Consider the following 22652-nt stretch of genomic DNA (forward strand, 5'->3'; position numbering starts at 1 on the left):
CAACGAAATATTCAGCAGAGGAACCTGTCTTAATGTGTTATGAGGAAAGTTTATCAACATTTCAGTATTATTATTATCCCTATAAAGTAATAAAATCATATTAAAACTATACTCAATAGAAAGTTCTGAAAAAGATAAACATTTCCAAAGTTTCAAATGTAAAAAAAAAACTTTTCTTGAAGCAGAATTTTAAAAAATCGAATGTCTAGCCACTATGTCCAAACGTAATTTTTGTCCATTCCTTAGGTGAAACATGTTGTATAAATACTAAATGTGCATTTATAATACAGAACTAACATATTTATAAGATACAAACTATAAGTTCATACAAATGGCTAAATGAGTCGGGTGTTTTCACAAATATGATGACCTTACAATTTTTTTCAGAAAGCATTCCCTATGTCTAGCCATTATGTCCAAGGGCGTCATTTTGACGTTTCTGCACAGTGGCGTCTTTTTTACAAATACACACTATTTACGAACTGTTTAGGCAGTTAAAATGATGCCGGGAAATGTTCATTCCAAAATGGTCTGCTGAATCAAAATAACACTCAGATTAGAAAAACACATAAACATAAGGAATAAACCCTTTATACACATAGGGGAAAAGGGGGATGGGCCGAGGGATAATTTCTTATGGACAAAAGTTTTCACGCAAATCTAAAACACCTTTATAGATTAGAAACCGATTAGAATCCGAGGTACAATGGTCTTATAATTTTTAAAGAATTGAATAAATACGTATTTGTAAAATAAACCTATCAGTGCTAAAAAGATAGAAAAATAGTCTAAAAACTCGCACAGACACAGACAAATATTGGACAAAAGTGAGTTCAATCTAAAAAAAACAAAACATTTCAACTAAAATCCTTATAAAAAGAAATATTGCTGAATTATTATATGACCGATTTTTATGAAACAAATACCATAAATGTTTATGTTCAATTTGTCAAAAAAATGTTCAGCTATATTTTTGTTTTCGTGTGTCCCTCCGGGAGCAAGATTTTTTTTAAAGGTTGCTATGTATCCTATCCAAAACAAAATTGGAAAAATTTGCATTTGATTTCATCTCATTACAGATCAGAAAATAAAAACGATCCTTACTTAATTGCCTTATACATGATGAATTTTGAAACATTTCTTTAGCTTATTGTATTTATTTGATAAAAGTCGATTGAGTAGGTTTTCCGCTCTTGATAACAAAATGTCAAAGTAAGTATATGGCGTCACATTTGTCAATTATACATGTTACGTCTTGCGACGCAATACCGTGCGTAACGTCACAGTTATCAGTTAACAACTGCTTATATCGCAATAAATTTTGATATAATAATACTGATACTGATAGCTGTCAAGAAGTATCATGACATTCAGCAATGTGTTTTAGTGGTTGCTGTTGGTTAGTTTCTCTAATTTCATTGTATAAATAATGTCGTTTTACATTTTAATTTTGGGACGGTATCGGTATCGGTGTTTCGTCTTGTAAGAGGCATTACAGTTATCTATAAGTTTATAAGGGATATACTCATCATTGAAAAGTAAAATCACAAAAATACTGAATTTAGAGGAAAATCTAATCGGAAAGTCTATACCCACATGGCAAAATCAAATGGCAAAACACATCAAAAACGAATGGACAAGAACTATCATATTCTTGACTTGGTACAGGCATTTTCAAATGGAGAAAATGGTGGATTAAACATGGTTTTAAAGCGCTAAACCTCTCACTTTGATGACAGTCTCATCAAATTTCGTTATATTTACAATGATGCAAATAAACAGACATGATAATGAATAAAATAGTCAAAATATATGTACAGCAGTCATCATCGTATAACAATTTTAAAAGGAACAATTTAACAGAACACAAAAACATCTATCCAAGTGTACATTAATTATCGTGATCCTGATAATAGCTATCAACGGAACCAGGATTATAATTTAATACGCCAGACGCGCGTTTCGTCTACATAAAACTCATCAGTTACGCTCAGATTGAAAAAAGTTATAATGCCAAACAAATACAAAGTTGAAGAACATTGAGGACCGAAAAATCCAAAAATTTGTGCCAAATACGGCTAAAGCAACCTATTCCTGGGATAAGAAAATCCTCAGTTTGTTTTCGAAAAATTTAAAGTTTTGTTACAGGAAATTTATGAACTTACCTAATTGATATTCATGTCAATACCGAAGTGCTGGTGAAACCCTCTGGGACGAAACGTTCACCAGCAGTGGCATCGACCCAGTGACACGCGATTAACAGCACATTTGTCATATTTTATGATATAATTGATTTATTAGTACAAGTTTTCACTTGTTCATATGTTTATATACAAGTTGAAAAACAATATGAAAAACACATTCAATAACAATTTTGAAAGAAGTGGATCCTGAAATATAGACAAGATACGAGAAGCAGTCAATCAATTTTTCATTTGATAACATTATTATCAAAATGTTCTACATGTTGTAAAAAATTCACCTATGCAAAGGTTTTATTTCGTTTCAATCATGTACTTCGTTCTGGTAACTTATGTCTGATTGGTTTTACACTATTAGGGCATTTAGTATATTAATGTTTAGAGATATGCTTCACTGTGTGTTCTATTAAAAAGCCTAGTTATACAGCCTATGATGGAAAGTTCATTCAGTTAAAATGTCTAGTTCATTCTACACTCACACACAATGTGTTTTAGAAAAGAGCAAACAATGGTTCTACAACCACCATAGTGTAAGGGATGATTGTTATTCGTGGTGTCAACAATGCAAATCCTTCAACATGTTCAATTACAATTGAATTTGTCGTACTCGAAATGACTGGAGAGTATAATTCCATAATAGCAATATCAATCATCAAATTAATGCAGTTAAACATTTATCTGTTATGTATGTTTCGCTATCTTCATGTTATACATCGATGCACATTACCCGATTTAAACAAATGTACTTCCTACTTACTTTTAATACACTGTTCTATTCATTAAAAATGTGTACACAAATGTCTTATTTTCCTTCTTTTGTTGTATTGATATTATAATGAAGATATTAATAATTATTTATAATCATCATGCCTGTAAACACTATTTTGCATGCATAATTTATTATCGATGTTGATAAATTGAAAAATATGTATCAAAACAATTAAAACGTCACGCAAGCGTTCGCGAAGATAATCTGGTTTGGAACTATCCCCCAAAATGAGGGCTATGCCTTAAAAGAGAGATTGCCTCTCGAACAAGAGGTCATGTTACTATTAATGAAAATAAAAAAAAAAACAACTTAGATTTTAAACTAAAAAGAGGAAACTTATTTTATTTGAAACAACTTTTCTGAAAGAGAGTCTCATTATATTTAGTTAAGAAAAAAAGGATGCAAGCTATACTTTATTGTAGTGTTAACATAAGTTGACATTATATTCTGTATTATTTTTGCTCGATCGATAGTGTCACGAACACGAATATTATACCTACCCATGTTAAAACTAAAATAAAGTATAGCTTACAAGAATTATTTCGATTCTGAATAAGGCAATAAGGAAATTTCTATGCCCGATAAGTATAAGTGTAAAAGCGTTTGTTTAGGCTCTTTCATGAACCTATCTTTTTGTTTGTAAAGAAGCAAACGGCTGGCACTGTGGGTTTTCAGAGGGAGAAGTTTGAACAGCCAGTATGAGCGGTTGTCGTATTTAGGTCGGAATGCAACACATTACAGTCATAATAAATGAATTAGTAGTATCATGTGCACCATTTAAGAGTTTGAAAGTGTTTTAAAGTTTAGGAAATATATTAAGTGCTTGATAATTTGATAAAATCCATTATTCTGAAGAAGTCAATATACGCATGTGCAAACACATTTGATTGGATTTAGAGCATGTGTTTGTTCACAAAGCGAAAAAAGCACGTCATATAAGAAGGTCGAATAATGTCTAGTTATATTACATAATTCTTGAACATGTTTTGACCATATAATACCAAATAGATCCATTGATCCTTGGAAAAAGTTTTGTGTAAACGAAATAAATATGTGCTCATTTAAATGAAATGTTACCCCTGATTTTAGGGTTGTTCCCAGACAAATACATATATATTAACAGGACTTTAAAAGTCTAATCGTTACAGGAGGAGGATATAACTGTTCTGTGTTTGAAATAATGCTTGGATCGATAGGCTATGCATTCATTGTAGGAGATTGTCCTGTAAAAGCCATATCTGCTATCTGAGATGTGCAAAATTAATTTGTCAAATGAAAGGCTTGCAGCGATAGCAGGAGAACGGTTTTATGTGCATACAATACTTATGGTTCTTTGTGTGACCCCCACCCACACTAATACAAACGATTGGAAATATTAAAATAAAAAACACACACACCCGGTTGCAATTGAATTTTAGAATACAACCATCTAAAAGTAACGAAAAATGGAGAACACTGAATTTGAACTTTATATACAGATTAAATATGTCCAAATTGATACGATAATCCTGCGCTAGATACATGACTACTTTTGACAAACAATAAACAAGAGTCGAGAGACGATAAACTTTATAAAAGGGTCGTCTCAAGATTTCTTTAGAACATATAAGCTTGAAAATACCTTGTTCTTAATGTGTCATTATTAGATCACGATTTTTCCGTTTATATAAAAAATATTCCCCATTAAATCATGTCGAGGTCCGTGTCCTATATCTGGCATCGTTGTACATCATTTTGATTTCAGAGGAAACCGCTGCGTAAAGTATGGGGTTTTGATGGTCAATCTCTGTAACTTTACGGACGCCATCACGAGTTGATTGACCGTTATGGAATATCCATTTCACAGATATATCTGAGATATTCCAGATGTCATGACTACAATCCCGCTCGATTTTCACGAATGTGACCTACCGAATTAATTTTTTATCGGGTTTGTAATAATATGAGCAACACGACGGATACCACATTTGGAAGAGGATCTGTCTAGTCTTCCGGATCACTTGAGGTCATCTTCAGTTTTTATTGGGGTTTGTGTTCTTATTCTTTATATGTCGATGTTTTGTCTTGTTTACTTTTATTTTTCTGTTTGTCTTTTTTCTTTTTTAGCTAAGGCGTTGTCAGATAAATTTCGGTCGATGAGTTTGAATGTCCCTCTGGTATCTTTCGTTCCTCGATGGAAACAGTAAATGCAAATTTTGTTAACTTTCTGCTCTATATTTGTTGAAATTGTTTATTCTTTACTTTCAGAAATACAAACTTAAGATCAAGTTATCGTAAACACCTTTTTAAAAAAAATATAACGTACTATAAGTATTCATGAATTAAATAAAGTATATGTTCAAACATTTTAATATATGAAAAAAGGAAAACAAAACTTATTCAGACGTCACATTGCACATCAATATCCAGCCAAAACAAAACGATAAGGACCACAGAACCGTTTTCAATCACAGGGATGACAAGTATGCATCCATGAAAACAATATGATAATACTGTAACACCAAATTTGAATACTGACATTTGCAGATAAATGATGAAACGGTATGCCTAGGATGTTTCGAGGATGCCAATAATTTTCATTGAGTAGTATTTGTGTTGGTACTTTAGTGCGTCATATCATTCTCATGTTTCAAAGTATAATAGTTAGTATTTCATCGCAATTATCATGAATAATATGCTTAAAATGTGACGAAACAGAGAATACGAATTTCAGTTTTGATTGTTGAAACGACATTGTTTGGTCAAAACACTGCTACATCGGATGTGATAACCAAATGTTCGCTTGCATAGTTACAGTTGACCTATTAATGACCTCAGTTTTAATATACTAGGTGGATGTACAAATATAGTTATATTATAATTTTATCACAGTATTCCTTCCGGATGTTATATATGTTTTCCGCTTACTAAGTACACTATTAATATTTGTTATGAATTTTTGCAAATTAAATGTTTCAAAGGATTATTTTCTTAGCGCCAATAGAGAATATAATTAGTGAAGGTATGTTTTAATTAATATAGCTGAGATGTCAAGTGCCCTGTATTAGGCAAAATTTTTTAAAATTTTGGTCCTCAATGCTCATCAACTTCGTACTTTATTTGGCCTTTTTAACAAACTTTTGGATTCGATCGTCACTGATGAGTCTTTTGTAGATTAAACGCGTGTCTGGCGTATATACTAAATTTAGTCCTGGTATATATGATGAGTTTATTTATTAATATATTCAATATAAGATTGAGCATTTGACATTAGGATTATAATACTTGTATTCTCTATGAGTTTTAAGCTTTCGATTCAAATAATAACAGAAGGCTCCAGTGTCTTTAAATAATGTTCAAGACATGTTTTTTTTTCATTTTTACTATTTGTTTAGCATAGGTATAACTGTTTTTAAAATAAATTCATTTTTCTGATGTTTACGGCCTTTTATATATGTATTGCATGATCAAGTATGTCAAGTAGCATTTTTTTGGTGGGGTTCGTGTTGTTTATTCTTTAGTTTTCTATGTTGTGTCATGTGTACTATTGTTTTTCTGTTTGTCTTTTTTCATTTTTAGCCATGGCGTTGTCAGTTTGTTTTAGATTTATGAGTTTGACTGTCCCTTTGGTATCTTTTGTCCCTCTTTCCCCTAGCATACTATACGAAAGAAAATCTGTGTTAATTTGATTGGCTTATCCAGCATTAAAAGACGATACTATGGAATTTTTATTGACTATTTGTTAGATCATTGATGAGTTTAAAAGTATAATGTTATTTATCCTGCAATTTGGTTTCTTATCATACGTATACAGCCCAACATATATCACCAAGGTTATATCTTTATACTATATCGCTTTTAAGTTCCGCAACCTGCCAGAGTACGTTTGTGTATTGATGTCCACAAGTGGTGTGTGAATCTGCGTGACCTCAAAATATTTATTGCAGTCGCATTCTAATGACGTTTTGCCTTACTTAAAACAAACAATAGTTTAATATACAATGTCTGTGTTCTATTTGTTTTCAGATGTCTTTACAGCAATAAGAATTAAACCCATTTTCTTCTAACAGACAAACATGAACAGCAGGAAAAAAAATCCATTTTCTACGATTTTCTATCGATAAAGATATGTAACACAAGCTCAAGCGAACAATAATATCAACTTCCGAATGTTAAGTGGATGTCGTAGGACAACTCGTACACTTTTGTATCAAATCGGACATTTTTTTTTGTTTTATTTCTACTGTTGAAATTAGTCATTATATCAGAAAAAATTATGATTAACTTTGAGCATTGTATTATTAATGACCATTCAAGATTCTTTTCATCGAACCCGTCTTTAACTGAACGTGTGATTATAATATTACTATACGGGCCTCAAGAAATTTTAAATCGACCGTAAATAACAAAAATTTGAGTTTTGTGTCTTTAAATATCATCTGTATTTGTACTCGACTCTAAACAGGAGTGCTGACCATAAGAAAAATATGGATTCTGACAGTGGATTTGATAAACGAAAATCGAACTCATTGATTCATCCTCTGCGATTACCGGCAACGACGCGTTGATTTCATTTATGCAACGAGTCAGGTCTTATTTTCACGGAATTAGAGAAATAGGTTTAACAACTGTGATTATTGAAACTCGCTTGATATCAGCTCTCGGTATATAATTTAAATTGTAATAATGAGGGCGGCGAAGGATAGTTTATTATTGCTGTCTAAATAAAACAATCCCAGCTGATATCAAGCGATATCCCATTCTCACTTTTTTATCGTATAAATCTTACACATGTTCCATTTAAAGAATATCTAAAACGAAAATGTTCATTTCTAAAGTGATTCTAATTTTCTTGTTTTAAACATTGTACAGTTTTTTTAAAGACAAAATATAACCTTGCGTTTACATGCGTCAGGAAAAGACAATCCCAGTGTCTGAGAACAGAATGTTGATGAACCAGAGGTTTTGATATCCACTGATGTATACATCGCGTCAATGTGTGCATTTTTGATGTTGTGTTTAGTACGTGTGACTTTTTGTGCGTCATTTTTTGACTTCAGACACGCAAAGCATTGAATGTGGTTGTTGGGATTGATGGATGCATTGTGTGCTTCTATGTTAAATATTTATTTGTTTCGTGATAGTAACACAGGGATTACTGATATACCCAATGTTTGACAATTTGACTTATTATATCTGTTTTGTGCACGAATCTGTGTAAATATAATTGAATTTGATGCGACTGTCATACAAGTGAGAGGTTAAGCGCTAAAAACAGATTCGATTCTCAATTTTCTACATTAGAAAATTCCTTTATCAAGTCAGGATATGACAGTTGTTGGCCATTCGTTTGATGTGTTTTATCATTTGATTGTGCAATTTGATTAGATACTTCCCGTTTTGAATTTTCCTCGGAGTTCAGTTTTTTTGTAATTTTGCTTTGTTATTCATTGCTGAATTTTGCAAAAGCTTAACGAATTTTTGGTCCTCAATGCTCTTCAACATCCTACTTTATTGGGTCATGTTTTACTTTTTTTATATTTTGGCGTCACTGATGACTCTTTTGTAGACGAAATGGGCGTAATAAGAAAATTTCGATCCTGGTTTCTGTGATAAGTGAAGTTACAAATACAAAAAATACGTAAAATCAAATGACTTCATTTTAAAATAAAAAAAATAAAGGTTAAAAGAAAAACATGGATGATACTATGATAGCTTCGAACGTTCATTTCTTTATAATATCAAATGTTCTAGTTTATCCCATATCGCAAGGCTATTTTCATAGTTTCATTTACAAAACGAAAAATGTCCTGTATTTTATAGAAACTCCTCGATCATTTAAATGAATATTCTTTTCACTGAGTGATATACGAATAACATATGACACATACTTATCTGACCGAATAGTTTGTAAGTAAGAGTAACAGTAGTATACCGTTGTTCGAAATTCATAAATCGATTGAGAAAACCCAAATCCGGTTTACAAACTTAAACTGAGGGAAACACATCAAATATAAGAGGAGAACTACGTACGACACAACAGAAATACAACACTAAAATGTAACACAAACAGAAATGAGTTCTAATATAACAATGGCCATTTCCAGACTTGGTTCAGAATATTTTAAGAAGAAATGGTGGGTTAAACATGGTTTTGTGGCTTTCTCAACCTCGCATTTTTATTGCAATGCTAAATATACCCCTAAATTGACACCATGTGATGACAGGAATACAGTACAAACAAATGAAAGTACATTCAGGACAGATAATTACGCAAATAAACATTACAATAAAGTATATTTTGACATCGAAACAATAGAAACGTTGAAATGAACAAAAATCAGACAACAATGCAAAACACACATAAATAAACTATGCGATATAATAATTGTCATTTTCTGGATATTGTACGGCACATTTTTAAGAAAAGAAGTCGTGAGTTGAACCTGGCTTTGTGGCTAGCCAAACTTCCTGCTTTTATGGCAATGTTAAATACAACATAAAAATGACAAAATTACATGACACGACTACAATACAAATAAATGGGAGAAAATATAGTTAACACACGCATTATAGCTATCAAAAGGTACCAGTTTTTTTTTTATTTAATACGCCAGACGCGCGTTTCGTTCACACAAGACTAACTAGTGATGCTCAGATAAAAAAATTCGAAAGTCAAAACAAGTACAAAGTTATTAAAGAGCATCGAAGACCAAACATTCCAAAACAGTTGTGCCTCATACGTCTTAGGTTTTCTGCCCGGGAAAAGAACATCCTTATTATTTAGAATACTCATACTTTTGCAAACAGTACATAAATAAACTGACTATATAATAGATAATTATGAAAACATTAAAGTGATGACTAACTACAAAATAGATACGAATACATAAAACAATCTAAACCAACAAATAAAAGTCAAGCGGAGTTTAAAATCAAATTTTCTATATATATCATATCAAACTATGTGACTGTATCTTACAGGAATCACAACGACAGCTGGTATGTTTTTTCTGTTACTGATCCACACAGCAGTTTTGTGGATAGTTGAAACTCAACGTAAGTTATTTTTTGTTTGTAACTTTCAATGTTTGCTCATTCCACATGCTTGGCACCAATATTTCTTGTTTTATTCGCATGACACCAAATGTTAATTGTCATTAATTCGTGTCTGTCTCTTTTGTTGTTAATATGAGTATTAATGAAATACACCACTTATTATTTTGAACTACAATTCCCTTGCCTTTTCACGAGTTTGACCTACCGAATTATTCCATATATCGGGTTTGTAATAGCATGAGCTACTCGACAGGTGAAACATGTGAAGCAGGATCTGTTTACAGTTTTGGAACTCCTGAAATGTTGCTTAGTCTGTACTTTTATATGTTCTGTATTGTGTACTATTATGTGTCTGTTTGTCTTTTTCTTTTTCAGACATTACGTTGTCAGTTTGTTTCGACCCATGAGTTTGAATGTCTCTTTGATATCTTTTGTCCCTCTTTATGTCTGTTTTGTTCACGCATCGTTGTAAATATATCGGAATTTGTTGAGACTGTCGTAAAAGTGACATGTTTAGTGCTATAAAACCAAGTTCAATCCACCATTTTCTACATTTGAAAATGCCTGTATCAAGTCAGGAATTATATGACAGTTGATGCCCATTTGTTTGATGTGTTTTGTAATTTTTTATGTTGCCATGTGATTAAGGACTTTCAGATTGAATTTTCCTCGAAGTTTGGTATTTCTGTGATTTTACGTACCTTTTTGTATTTATCATCAATATTCCTGCAATAACGATGCACAATTCACATATATGTGGTTTATTTTTTGCTTTTTGTTTGCAGATAACCTCACACCGTTTGGCAATGCTTCTCAAAGTTCTGTAGTAGCAGCAGCAGGACGACCTGAAAATGCCATTAATCCACCCATTTCAAATGTATTTTCCTATTCTGACTGTTCACACACAAAAGTAGACCCTGAAAACACGGCAGCTTGGTGGATGTTTAAATTATCTTACGGAGCTACATATATTCAAAATATAACAATATACTACAGAGAAAACTGTAAGTATACTTAAGAAATACGAAAGAATAATTTTATATATCAAAATAATAATTTGTGTTAATTTATTTACATATAAACATGATAAAGATTGAGCACAATAAGGTGTAATGGAAAAAGAATAACAGGAAATTGTTGCAATTTCAATAGTCTTTGGGCAATATGGTAGATGACAAATCCTTAAGTATCATTTCTTAAATATTGAGAAGAATAAAAATGAAAAATAAGACAAAAACTGTAAGTTTCATTGGAAAATTAAATCAAAGATTACAAATTTAAGTAGTTTGTAAATATATTTAAAAAAAATCAGACAGCGTATGTTTTTAAAATGTTTTTTTTTATGAAAAAACATGGCAAAATATCATGTTTTATTACCTTTATTTCATTCTATTAATCACAACGTAGAGAGTGAATTTATGTTGTGGGTTTGTTTCTGTTACTTTAAATAATTGAATAATCAAAACTTGATTATTATGTCAAATTAAATAAGATTGTGATATGTTTTTAGCAAATATGTTTTATGTTAACATAAAGATCTACTTTCGTCTAGATAAAACATGATATATAAAAAAGAAGATGTGGTATGATTGTCACTGAGACAACTGTCAACAAGAGACCAAAATGACACAGACATTAACAGCTATAGGTCACCGTACGGCCTTCAACAATGCGCAAAGCCCATACCGCATAGTTAGCTATTAAATGTCTCGATAAGACAATGCAAAACAGTTGAAACGAGAAAACTAACGGCCTTATTTATATAAAAAAAATGAACAAAAAAAAATATGTAACACATAAACAAACGACCACCACTGAAGTACAAGCTTTATGACATAGCCAGAAGGGTTATTTGAAGATATTTACTTAGTAATACGCACTTAAAGAAAATAACATGTATTTCCCAAAAAAATCGGTGATCATCATCTTAATTTTCAGTTCTATGGAATTGATAGGTTCCATAACATTAATTATATATCGTGCCCTCTCTTTTGATGAATTAACAAATTAGTGAGACACTAAATTAGTAATTCCCTCAGTCAAATTTAATCTATAATCGAAATAGTTATTGTGTCAAGTCTCTATTTGTCAAATAACTATCACATGCTCGGTCCTGATACAAAAATTACTCTAAGCCATTCAGAGTAACTGAGTAAGGTGAAATAAGATTTTGTACTGCCGATGTCTATAATTTACTATCACATGATTGTGTACTATTTTATGTCTGTTTGTCTTTTTTTTCATTTTTAGCCATTGCGTTCTCAGTTTATTTTCAATTGATGAGTTTGGCTGTCACTCTCGTATCTTTCGCTTATCTTTTAAACACAGTTATGTTTCTGTTTTCATATTTTTATTGAGTGTGTTTTACTTTCGTGTAACAGATTTTCAAATTTTTATGTTCGTGATGTCAATCATCCACTCATAATGTTATTTTTCTGTATCCGTGTCGGTTTCTCAATTTAAAAATTCTCAAATATGTTTTCTGAAAAATTTTATTAGCAGTGAAAAGAGTATATTACGGAAGACCTATCTTATAATTTGAGCAGAAACATATTCACACAAAACACCGGATTTATAATAAAGCAGTATTTGATAATGATAAAAAACAAAAACTATAGAGCACTCTTCACTTCAAGTTATATCGTTTAACATGTATTTATGTTCATATGTAAGATTAAAATGAAACAGTTATAATAATTTCCTTTCTATTTCGATTGTTTCCATGTCCATCAAAAAAGCTCAACGCGTTATTGTACTTGGCTACTGCCTAGATTTAAAACAGGTGCAATTATTGTTACAGTTGCGCATCGTATGGATGGATTTAAGTTGTATGTGACAAATACATCAACCATTCCACCTGATGGTTATCTTTGTTATGAGGATCCTGATCCAGGTTTGCCAAGCATCACACAAACTATTCCTTGTAACCAACTTGGAAGATATGTCATATATTACGATGACACAGGATCTTTGGAGAGAGTAGGGAATTTCACTCGCCCCGATGGACCTGTAGTTGAACTGTGCTACGTTGCCATTTATGGTATGTGATTGTCATTGTGTAAAGTGTTCTCATTTTCATCAGACAAGCTTCAATCTGAACAATACTGAATGTGCCAATTTTTAAATATTTCAATCGTTTTGTTGCGTATGTTCAATCTAACAAAACAAAATAATAAAAACTGATAAAAATAATAGACTATTTTGATTACAATTTGTAGTAAAGTAAAGTAATAAAAATACTAAACTGAACGAGGAAAATAAACTGTCGTATTCCTGACTTGGTACAGGTATTTTCTTATGTAGAAAATAGTGAATTGAACCTGTCTCTTGTATGACAGTCGCATCAAATACCATGATATTGACAACGATGCGTTAATTAAACAGATATAGTAGATAAAATGGTCAAAATAGGGGCACATAAGTCATCACCATGTCACAATCTCAATCAGAACAAAAACAAACAATATTTAACAAAGAAGCACAAAACGGAAATATCAAAATTAACATTCACTGCCTACTTATTTTGTTACAACGTTAACGAGTCACAACTTATTATATAGGTAGAATTGTCAAAATAGGGGTACAGCAATCATCACCTTGTCAAAATCTCCATCAGAAGAAAAACAAACAAATTTTCAACAAAGACGCACATAAAAAGGATATATCAAATTCAGGGGTTCGTGTTGTTTATTCTTTAGTTTTCAATGTTGTGTCATGTGAACTATTGTTTTTCTGTTTGTCTTTTTCATTTTTAGCCATGGTGTTGTCAGTTTGTTTTAGATTTATGAGTTTGACTGTCCCTTTGGTATCTTTCGTCCCTCTTTTGATAATGCGTTGTCAATATTAAAGATATGTTATACAAGAAGTACATAAACAGGATTAATAAGGTATATATATATATATATATATATAGTTACTGTTCCACAGTGTGCTTTATGGGTAAAAAGAAAGTCCTTTTATTCTGGTGTGAATTCCAAAAAGGCCTTGTAGTTTTAGTTAATACAATGTCATGTTATATGTGCATTTGCTAAAAAACAGGACAAGACACATTTCTGATATAAGGTTCAACTGTTTCAGTGTCTATGTGGCTTTTCTTATGTCAGTTGAAAAGAAAGTTATATCAGTATTGTACGTAACCATGTAAAACTATGTAAATGTATTGATGAATTTTAATAGTTAAAATAAGATTTTTATAAAAAAAAAAAAAGACACATTGCCAACAATAAGCACCTTAAGAATATAAAATTACTCTCAGAGCAAGACTAAACTGAGTTAATTTGACCATCTCAATCTGCTTAATCTGATAATCATGTAAGGAAGTAAAATAGGTACATATACCAGTACTCTTTTAAGGCTAGTGCTGTGTCAGTTTAAAAGGATAGTAATATAAACATAACATATAGAACTTAAAAATTGGTGGTTATTTTGTCAAACCAGTCGAGTATTGGTAATACTTTGGTTGAATTTGGCTCATAAAATTGGTTGTATATGGTTCAGACTGGCAAACTAGTTCTAGTTTGGTTGAGTAAGGTTCAGACCGACAAACTACATGAAGGTCTAGTTTAGTCAAACGCTGGTCGATAATGGGTCCAGACTGATTCAGAATTGTCAAGTTATAATTTTGACTTCCTTAAATGGCAAGGATAATGGTCAAGTGAAAATAAACACAATTGAATATTGTTAGAATTGAGGTCGAGTGATATTGAGTAAAATTCAATACTAATCCAGACTTGATAGCAGTGCACCTAAATACAGATATAGAACATGTATTGCAAGAACCTATTACACCAAGAGTTTAAAATAGTGAATGTGAAAAATAAAAAAAAAAATGGCAAAGAGATTATCCTCAAAACAACAAACAAGAGGGAAAACAACTGCAAATTTCAATGATTTGAATCATACGTGTCTTTAGATTATAAATTGTGGACTGAACCTGGTTGTATAGGTTTATTTTAACTTTACCTCTCTGAGATCCCTAATATCACAGTTAAATAAAAGTTTATGGGTGAGCAAAACAAACATACGGGATAGAAAAAGTATCAAAATTGTCGAGAAAATTGAGGTAATCTGATCAAAATCTGTACGGACACCATCTCGAATAGTTGTCAAAAGGAGTACAATGGATACGTTCAGATTGTCAAAAACCTCTGTTCATCGAAAGGGACATCATTTTCAAAACTTATTCCTGAATTGGTATTTGAATGGTCGACCAAGACGACAAGAACCACATTGTGGAGGAATAATTGCTTATCCTTCGAAAGCATCGGAGTTCACCCCGTTTTGGTTTTGTGGGTCCATCTTGCTGATACTTTCTTCGTATTTTGTTTGGTATTGTTGTTAGATGTTTATTTTGAATTGTTTCCATGACTTACACAGTAAGTAATCGACTGATGAGTTTGAATAGTTCTTGTTATCTTCTGTCTCCCTTTTACACCACTAGGCATTAATAATTTAAAATATTAAAATCATAAGTGCTGATATAATTAATATGAGGCAGGCATAACCTGTGAATGGGGACGAAGTCTATGATTATTTTTTAAATCAAAAATGATCAACAATGTTAAAAAGAGAAACGGAAATACCGTAACGTTTCCGATTTTGGTTCTGTTGTTAGGCATTTTAGTTGTGACGTTGTTTAAGTTATGACGTCATATTCAATGTAAACAAAGAAACGCTGTCATCAGGTAACGTTTTTTTTTAATAACAAACATTTTTTTTAAAATGAATTAGTGTTAGTTCCTTTCTTAGACTGATAAATATATATTTTATTCAAAGTCTCATGTAAACAAAACCGGAAACGGAATTAGATTTCTGCGTCGATCCGGAAATTTAAAAACGCGACAAAAAAAAATTGAACGATTTTGAGTTCATTAGTACAATAAAAAATTCGGGACATTTTCCCAATTTTTTTAATTTTTTTTTAATTGAATTTTCTACTGTTATTTGGGACTTCGTCCCCATACTAACGAAACATTCAATCAGAGTACACCAAAGGCTTTAGACATTAAAAGTCAATGAATGCCTTTAACAACGAACACATCAAATACAGTATAGTTTGCTTTAAAGTCCAAATTCAAAAAACTAAAAAGTGATTAATCAATCATTTAAAACCTAACAAATTAACATCATTTTCTAAAGAATAATCAAAAGACTATTGGAAAAAAATGAATGATAAAATGAAATAAATTTCATACAATAAAATATCTAAGTTAATAGATTTTGACATTGGAAAAGCTCATAAAGATATGCTATTGTTTAACATGTGTGTCAATGCAGAATTTATTATTTTGAGTAACACTACAAGAATGACAGAAAGAATATAAAAAGGACACAAACTTCCAGCGACGCAAATTCAAAAAACTAAAAAGTGATTAATCAATCATTTAAAACCTAACAAATTAACATCATTTTTTAAAGAATAATCAAAAGACTAATGGAAAAAAAAACAAATCATTTTTTTTAAAACATTAAGATACCAGTACATGACTTCTGTACTATAAAGACAATGGTCTTATATAATCTTAAATGCATGATTTTTTTATAAATTGTTAGTGGCTTTGAACTAGCTGTCAGTTATCTGCAAGTACTCTAAGATCTGTACCTAGTGTCTTTTTGTTGTTGGGATGTACATGTACCCGGCCACTTCCACTTGTATATTTGTCCATCTGATTAGTTAAGCCTTTTCAACTGACTTTTATAGTTCGTTCTTATGTTGTACAGCTAAACCACTGTCTCAGGTTAGGGGAAGGTTGTGATCCCGGTAACATGTGTAACCACGTCACAATCTTAAAGGAGAAGCCAAAATAGTAAAACATGCAGTTCTATTTCTCCTTTTTCAGGTTGTCAAAAGACCTTTTGGGGTAGTGACTGTGATAAGAACTGCTCCGAAAATTGCATTGACCAACATTGCTACCCGCAAAATGGTTCATGTGTTTGGGGATTTCACACTAGAAATTGTTCAAATGATGTGTGCGATAACTATACTGTAGTTTGCACGGATGACTGTAAGTAATTATGCTTAAAATAACTTTGTAATGACATAATATTTCCTACTGTATCAATCGTAACTGATGTTTACAAGGTTAAAGAAAAAAACTTGACACTCGAGGTGTTTTGAAGTTTTTACAAATGTTAGTATAGAAAAACAATATGGTAAAATCAATTACATATAAATCGAACTGTTTCCTCTCAATCTGGTTAATAGTGTAATTCATTTTTATTGATAAATATCGTTTGTCGTGTACACAAATAACAAATTATTCATACAAAGTAAAAACATCAAAAATACTGGTGTTTTGGAGTTTTTACAAATTTGAGTATAGAAAAACAATATGGTAAAATCAATTACATATAAATCGAACCATTTCCACTCAATCATGTTAATGGTGTAATTCATTGTTATTGATAAACATCGTCCGTCGTGTAGATAAATAAAAAAATATTTATACAAAGTTAAACCACAAAAATACTGAACTCCAGGGAAAATTCAAAACAGAATGTCCCTGATCGAATGACAAAACCAAATGATAAACACACCAAACGAATGAACAACAGCTGTCATATTTCTGACTTTGTACAGACATTTTAAATGTAGAAACTTGTTGATTAAACCTCCGTTTTAAGCGTTAAAACTCTCACTTGTATGACAGTCGCATCATATTCCATTATACTGACAACAATGTGTGAATATGTTATCCTATCAACTGCTGTATATGACAAACCCTTTCAAAATGCAGGGTCATTAATGATCTTCAATACAATATATTTGGCATTTTTGACTTTTTTGTCGCGCGTCACTGCATAGGGCTTTGTACACGAAAAGCGCGTCGTGCACATATCATGATAATCATCCTGGGACCTATGATAACTTTATTTCCATTTTATTACATAAAGTTCTTAATCGTGTAATAGGATAATTAAATCAGTGATTAGTACTTCAATATCAAGATTTCAATAGCACAGAAGGAAGGTTGCTCTCTCCCTCTCTCTCATTCAAGCTTTTATCAATGTAATATCTCAATAGAAAAATGCCTGTTTGATTTTTAATAAATATTAAGATGTTTGTGTTAATTAGAAAATGAATTTGAATCAGTCATTTGCTGCTGATATTATTATATTGAATGGCACCTTAAAAAAAATATGTACAAATTATTGCTTGAAATAACTGAAGCTGTATTTTCTAATTTATTTTCAATAGTTTCTGCAAATAAAGAAGAAAACATCAGCTTACTATCAACCCAGATTGGCTTTTTCACAGGTGGTGTTCTTTTTGGTGCTCTGATTGCATCTACTGTGTGTATTCTAGTAATTAAAAAACGCACACGTCGTAAAAAACACGGTAGGAATTATTTTCGCTTATTATTTCTTCTTGCAATGCTCAATATTTCATATATTCACTGAAAATTAACTAATGTATAGCAATGTCAATTATGAAGTCAGTGAATATAGATATAATAAGAAGTGTTAAATAAAACCATTCTCCATCCATGTCAAAATTTTATAAAAGTAAACCTTTATAGTTTGGTTTTCAACACCAAACAGCAATCTATAAAGCTTAGGTAAATCATTTCACCCTCATCTAAAACAGTAGTGTAACATCACAACATAGAAAGACACACTATGATATATCAATTGAAATGACTTAACTCAAACAAAAGACTAGCACAAAAATGCGAAAATACTCTGACCGAATGTGTTAATTGTAACACTGTATTAAATCAAAGGTATACAACATCAATATACATTTTATATAGCCAGTCAAGGTCGTTAAAAACTTCCATGTGTATACATCTTACTAAATGAAAAGTACACTTTAAATAATGTGTTATCGAAGATTTTACACTTATAAAATGAACAAACTTGAAAAGAATAATGTATGACTAAGTAAACTCAAAGTTTGTTTATAGTTTGTAACAACTATTTGTTTATTTGTAGGCAACATTGATGTAACGAAGACATCTCAGAGGTATATGTGTTATTTATAATGTGATAATTTTATTTGCCCAAATATTTTATTTGCCTTTCATAAGAAAAGACACAATTCAATTCAAATGGTAAAAGAAAAAACACCACAACAAATTCATTAAAAAGACGCCCAAAGTCGCAAAAAGTGTTATCGTACTCGGAATATAAATGATCTTCATTGCTTCCATTTAACGTTATCTATTAGTGGCAAAGATTCCAACGCATTATATATCGAGTTTGTTATATGATATTTATGTGTTTTTTTCGGAACATTTATTATTGTTATTGAAATCAGAGTAAAGACAACGGCACGACTGATCAGAATGAATATTACCAAGTATCTCACTAGTTATTTTATACAAATAGGTGACAAAATGAAATACTAACAAACTAGTTTATATTTTGTAGTCATGAGCAACAGCATGGTGACGATGTTCGAATGGAAAATGTATCTACATATCAAGATCTTACAAATGATATAATGCCAAATGATTATGACCAAATAAACACAACATACGTCAATCACTAAGTTGTAAGCAATAAATATACAAACATTAGATGGGACCAACTAAACTTAATACAGTGAAATTTATATCAGATGAAGATAGTTCGACGGCGCAATCAATATACAAAATAAGTATACGTATATGCAAATGTGTCATCGACGAACATCGTACGAATAAATACTCTGTACATTTGCATTTACATGTGTATTTGTGTGGTACAAAAAATTGCAGGTGCTTTCTTGTTGAATTTCAATTGGACCTTAGCAACTTGTATGATGGTATTGATTGGGTTATTGAAATAGAATATGTAAGGGAAAAAATAGTATACAATAGCTTGATGATTTAATGTCAATTATTTAAATGTTTATCGGAAAAATTAAAGAGACATTTGACTAAAAGATAAATGAAAACAAACAAAAAAGAAATCCCCAATCTAGACACTCTTAATTCAAAATTAAAGTTTGATTAATATAATTGCAGATATATTAAGAAACCATTGGATGCGTTTCCGAATTTAAATTCTTTTTTCTTGTTATTTTGTCTATAACGAATCAGATTTGTCTCATTTTGATTATATGAATTACCAAAAACATGTAAAAGTGCATAAGGACAAAGGTTTTCCTCGCACCGTTTATGATATAAATGTCCTTTCACGTTTATTTTGCGTTCAATTGTCCCTTCATGTTCTTTGATATACATTCACATCGTTGATTTAAAGTATAATATAAGTGGACAAAATCCATGACTCGATATGCAAAGTTTGTTCATGATAAGCAAATTGACAAGGTAAACATTATGTGTTTACTAGGTGTAATTTGCTTTGAACATATTCATAGTATTTTTACAGTGAGTAATGTGCAATTACTCTTATATCAGTGCTTAGAGATTGTTGTTTGTGTATTCGTTGATGGTGCTTTGAAAGAATATATTGCGTTAAACCAATTTCAACTGTTCTTAACAGATTGTGTTTTTCGTTTTTGTTTTAGCATGAATATTTTATTTTATTGAAAGAAAAAACCATTAAATACATCAACCCCATGCACTCCAGAGAACCTGAAAGAGAGGTCCTTGGTTTTATTACGTATCACTTTCGCCACAGAAAATACAAATAAGTGAACAGACTCTCTTCAAAATTTATTTTTTTCAAACACTAGCATTTGTTTTCACTTAGATCTTACACACCTTGAAACCTTGACGTTCTCTGCAACCTTTAGATCTGTTAAACTACCGAGTTTTTTTTAATTGCCGTTTGCAATTTTTTTTTACTAAATATGCATTCGCTTTAAGGGTGATGGGTGCATTGCATTAGAGGCTTATTTTATTCAAAGGAATTAAAAAAATATTTTGATTTTCGCATGTTCTTAATAGATATGACATTTAAACTACTGTAAAAAATATAAATTAATAGTGCTTTGCATAACTCTTTCAGATAATATAAACACATATCATGGTACACCTGTATTTTAAAAATAGATGTGGACCATTAATATTTTATAATCTAATTACGACTTTACGGTCATGATCAATGATATAAAGACGATAGAAGAATAAAAAAGATGTCCACATTTAATGATCAAATAAAAGTATCAATATAGAATACAAATGTATCTTCACATCAGGATATCACTAGGGATAGACAATAACAATCAAAACAAAGGAGTAAACAAAGACTCACAAAACCAAAGGACATTTACATCAACAGTTATAAATAATAATTAAGAAATAACACGAACCCCACTAAAACCTGGGTGTGAAATCAAGTGATCCGGAAGGGTAAGCATTTCCTGCAAAGTATACGGCACCCGTCGTGTTATTTCTTTGTTCAGTTCGGTAATGATGGAATGTTATTATGACTGAGGAAGAATATCAGATATGATTTCTGACACACTTTTGTCATAATGGCCAATCAGCTCATGATGGCGACCGTAACATTTCTTGAGTGATGACTTTTTTTTTGAATGATTCATAGCTCTGTCTTAGCAACCTTTGAGAAAGCAGTATTCCTCGTTCAACAAAATCAACGTATTTTGAGCTTGCTCTAGAGTAACGTATCAATTGAGACACATATACTCCATATGCTGGTGCCTCTGGGATTTTGCTACACAGAAATGGAAAGTTGACTATAGGAAAATTAAAATCATCGCGTTTGTCATAAATTTTGGTATTCAACCTACCATCAGTAGTCATTTCGAGAAAAAGGTCTAAATATGAAGCAGATTTATCTGTGTCGGTAATATCTTTAATTTCAAGTTCACTTGGATATATTAAATGTACATTTAAGTGATCACTGACTCTATTATTATTAAAAAACAGTACATCATCAATATACCGAAAGGTGAAATTAAGAGACTGGGCTAATTTCTTTTCTCCTTTCTGTACAAGGCCTTGGATGAATTCTGCTTCATAGGAATATAAAAACAAAGGAGTAGGTCCGATAAGGGCCGATTGCGGCCTCAAACAGATTCATCTAACGAAAGATTTAGGACACTTTTTAAAAAACTTTTAAAAGTGTTTAATTCAGTTGATTCAATAAGTTTATGCGAAAAATTTGAACTGATTTAGTCATTGACCACGCCTTATTCAAGCTTAAATATGAATAATCTATCAAATATGCCAAAAAATGTCACTTTTCAGATGGTTTTGGTCAAACATGAAAGTGGCCGCATCCGTGTTCATCCTCAATCTTTATATATGTTATGCATTATTATAAAATACAACTTACATTTCAATATTAAGGATGAACACAAATTTTAGTAAAATGCTTAAATTGTGAAGATTTCAGAAATTTAGCAGGACTTTATGATGTTAGTACTTGATATATGTGCATTGTATTGTCAAAAACAGCCTATATTTATGTAGCACAAGCATTCTTTTTTCCAATAAATAACTAAAAGTTTACATTTTAAAAATTTTGCTATATTTTGGGGCCAAAAAGGGGTCTTACTGGACCTACTCCTTTGCAAGTAGAGGAGCGCAATTGGTACCCATTGGGTTTCCAATAGTCTGTTGGAAGACCAAACTTCCAAATTCAACAATATGTTGTCAATTTAAAAGTCCAGCATGGCTGTGATATCCTCGTCGGTGTATTTTTTTTCTGGACTTTTTCACAAAGTAAGCTGAAGTCCATCCCAAAACTAGATATTTAAAACGTCTTGTTCCCTTTTGTTAAAGAAA

At 31.2% G+C, this 22652-nt stretch overlaps 1 protein-coding gene across 2 annotated transcripts; it reads left to right on the forward strand.

Annotated features, from left to right (window-relative positions):
* The first annotated feature begins 5839 nt into the window (after positions 1–5839).
* LOC143044513 (uncharacterized) lies at positions 5840–19673 on the forward strand. 2 transcript variants are annotated; one of them, XM_076216566.1, is made up of 8 exons: positions 5840–5971; positions 9934–10008; positions 10794–11012; positions 12809–13048; positions 16848–17012; positions 18206–18346; positions 18943–18973; positions 19381–19673. In XM_076216566.1, exons 1-8 carry the CDS (start codon positions 5920–5922, stop codon positions 19499–19501), a joined length of 1044 nt encoding a protein of 347 aa, XP_076072681.1. In that variant the 5' UTR covers positions 5840–5919; the 3' UTR covers positions 19502–19673. The 2 variants fall into 2 exon arrangements, with proteins under 2 accessions (XP_076072681.1, XP_076072682.1); XM_076216567.1 differs by lacking the exon at positions 9934–10008 and having other exon boundaries at positions 5871–5971.
* Positions 19674–22652: the final 2979 nt, after the last annotated feature.

Source organism: Mytilus galloprovincialis, chromosome 9 (genome assembly GCF_965363235.1).
Source record: "Mytilus galloprovincialis chromosome 9, xbMytGall1.hap1.1, whole genome shotgun sequence".
In the NCBI taxonomy this organism is placed as follows: domain Eukaryota; kingdom Metazoa; phylum Mollusca; class Bivalvia; order Mytilida; family Mytilidae; genus Mytilus; species Mytilus galloprovincialis.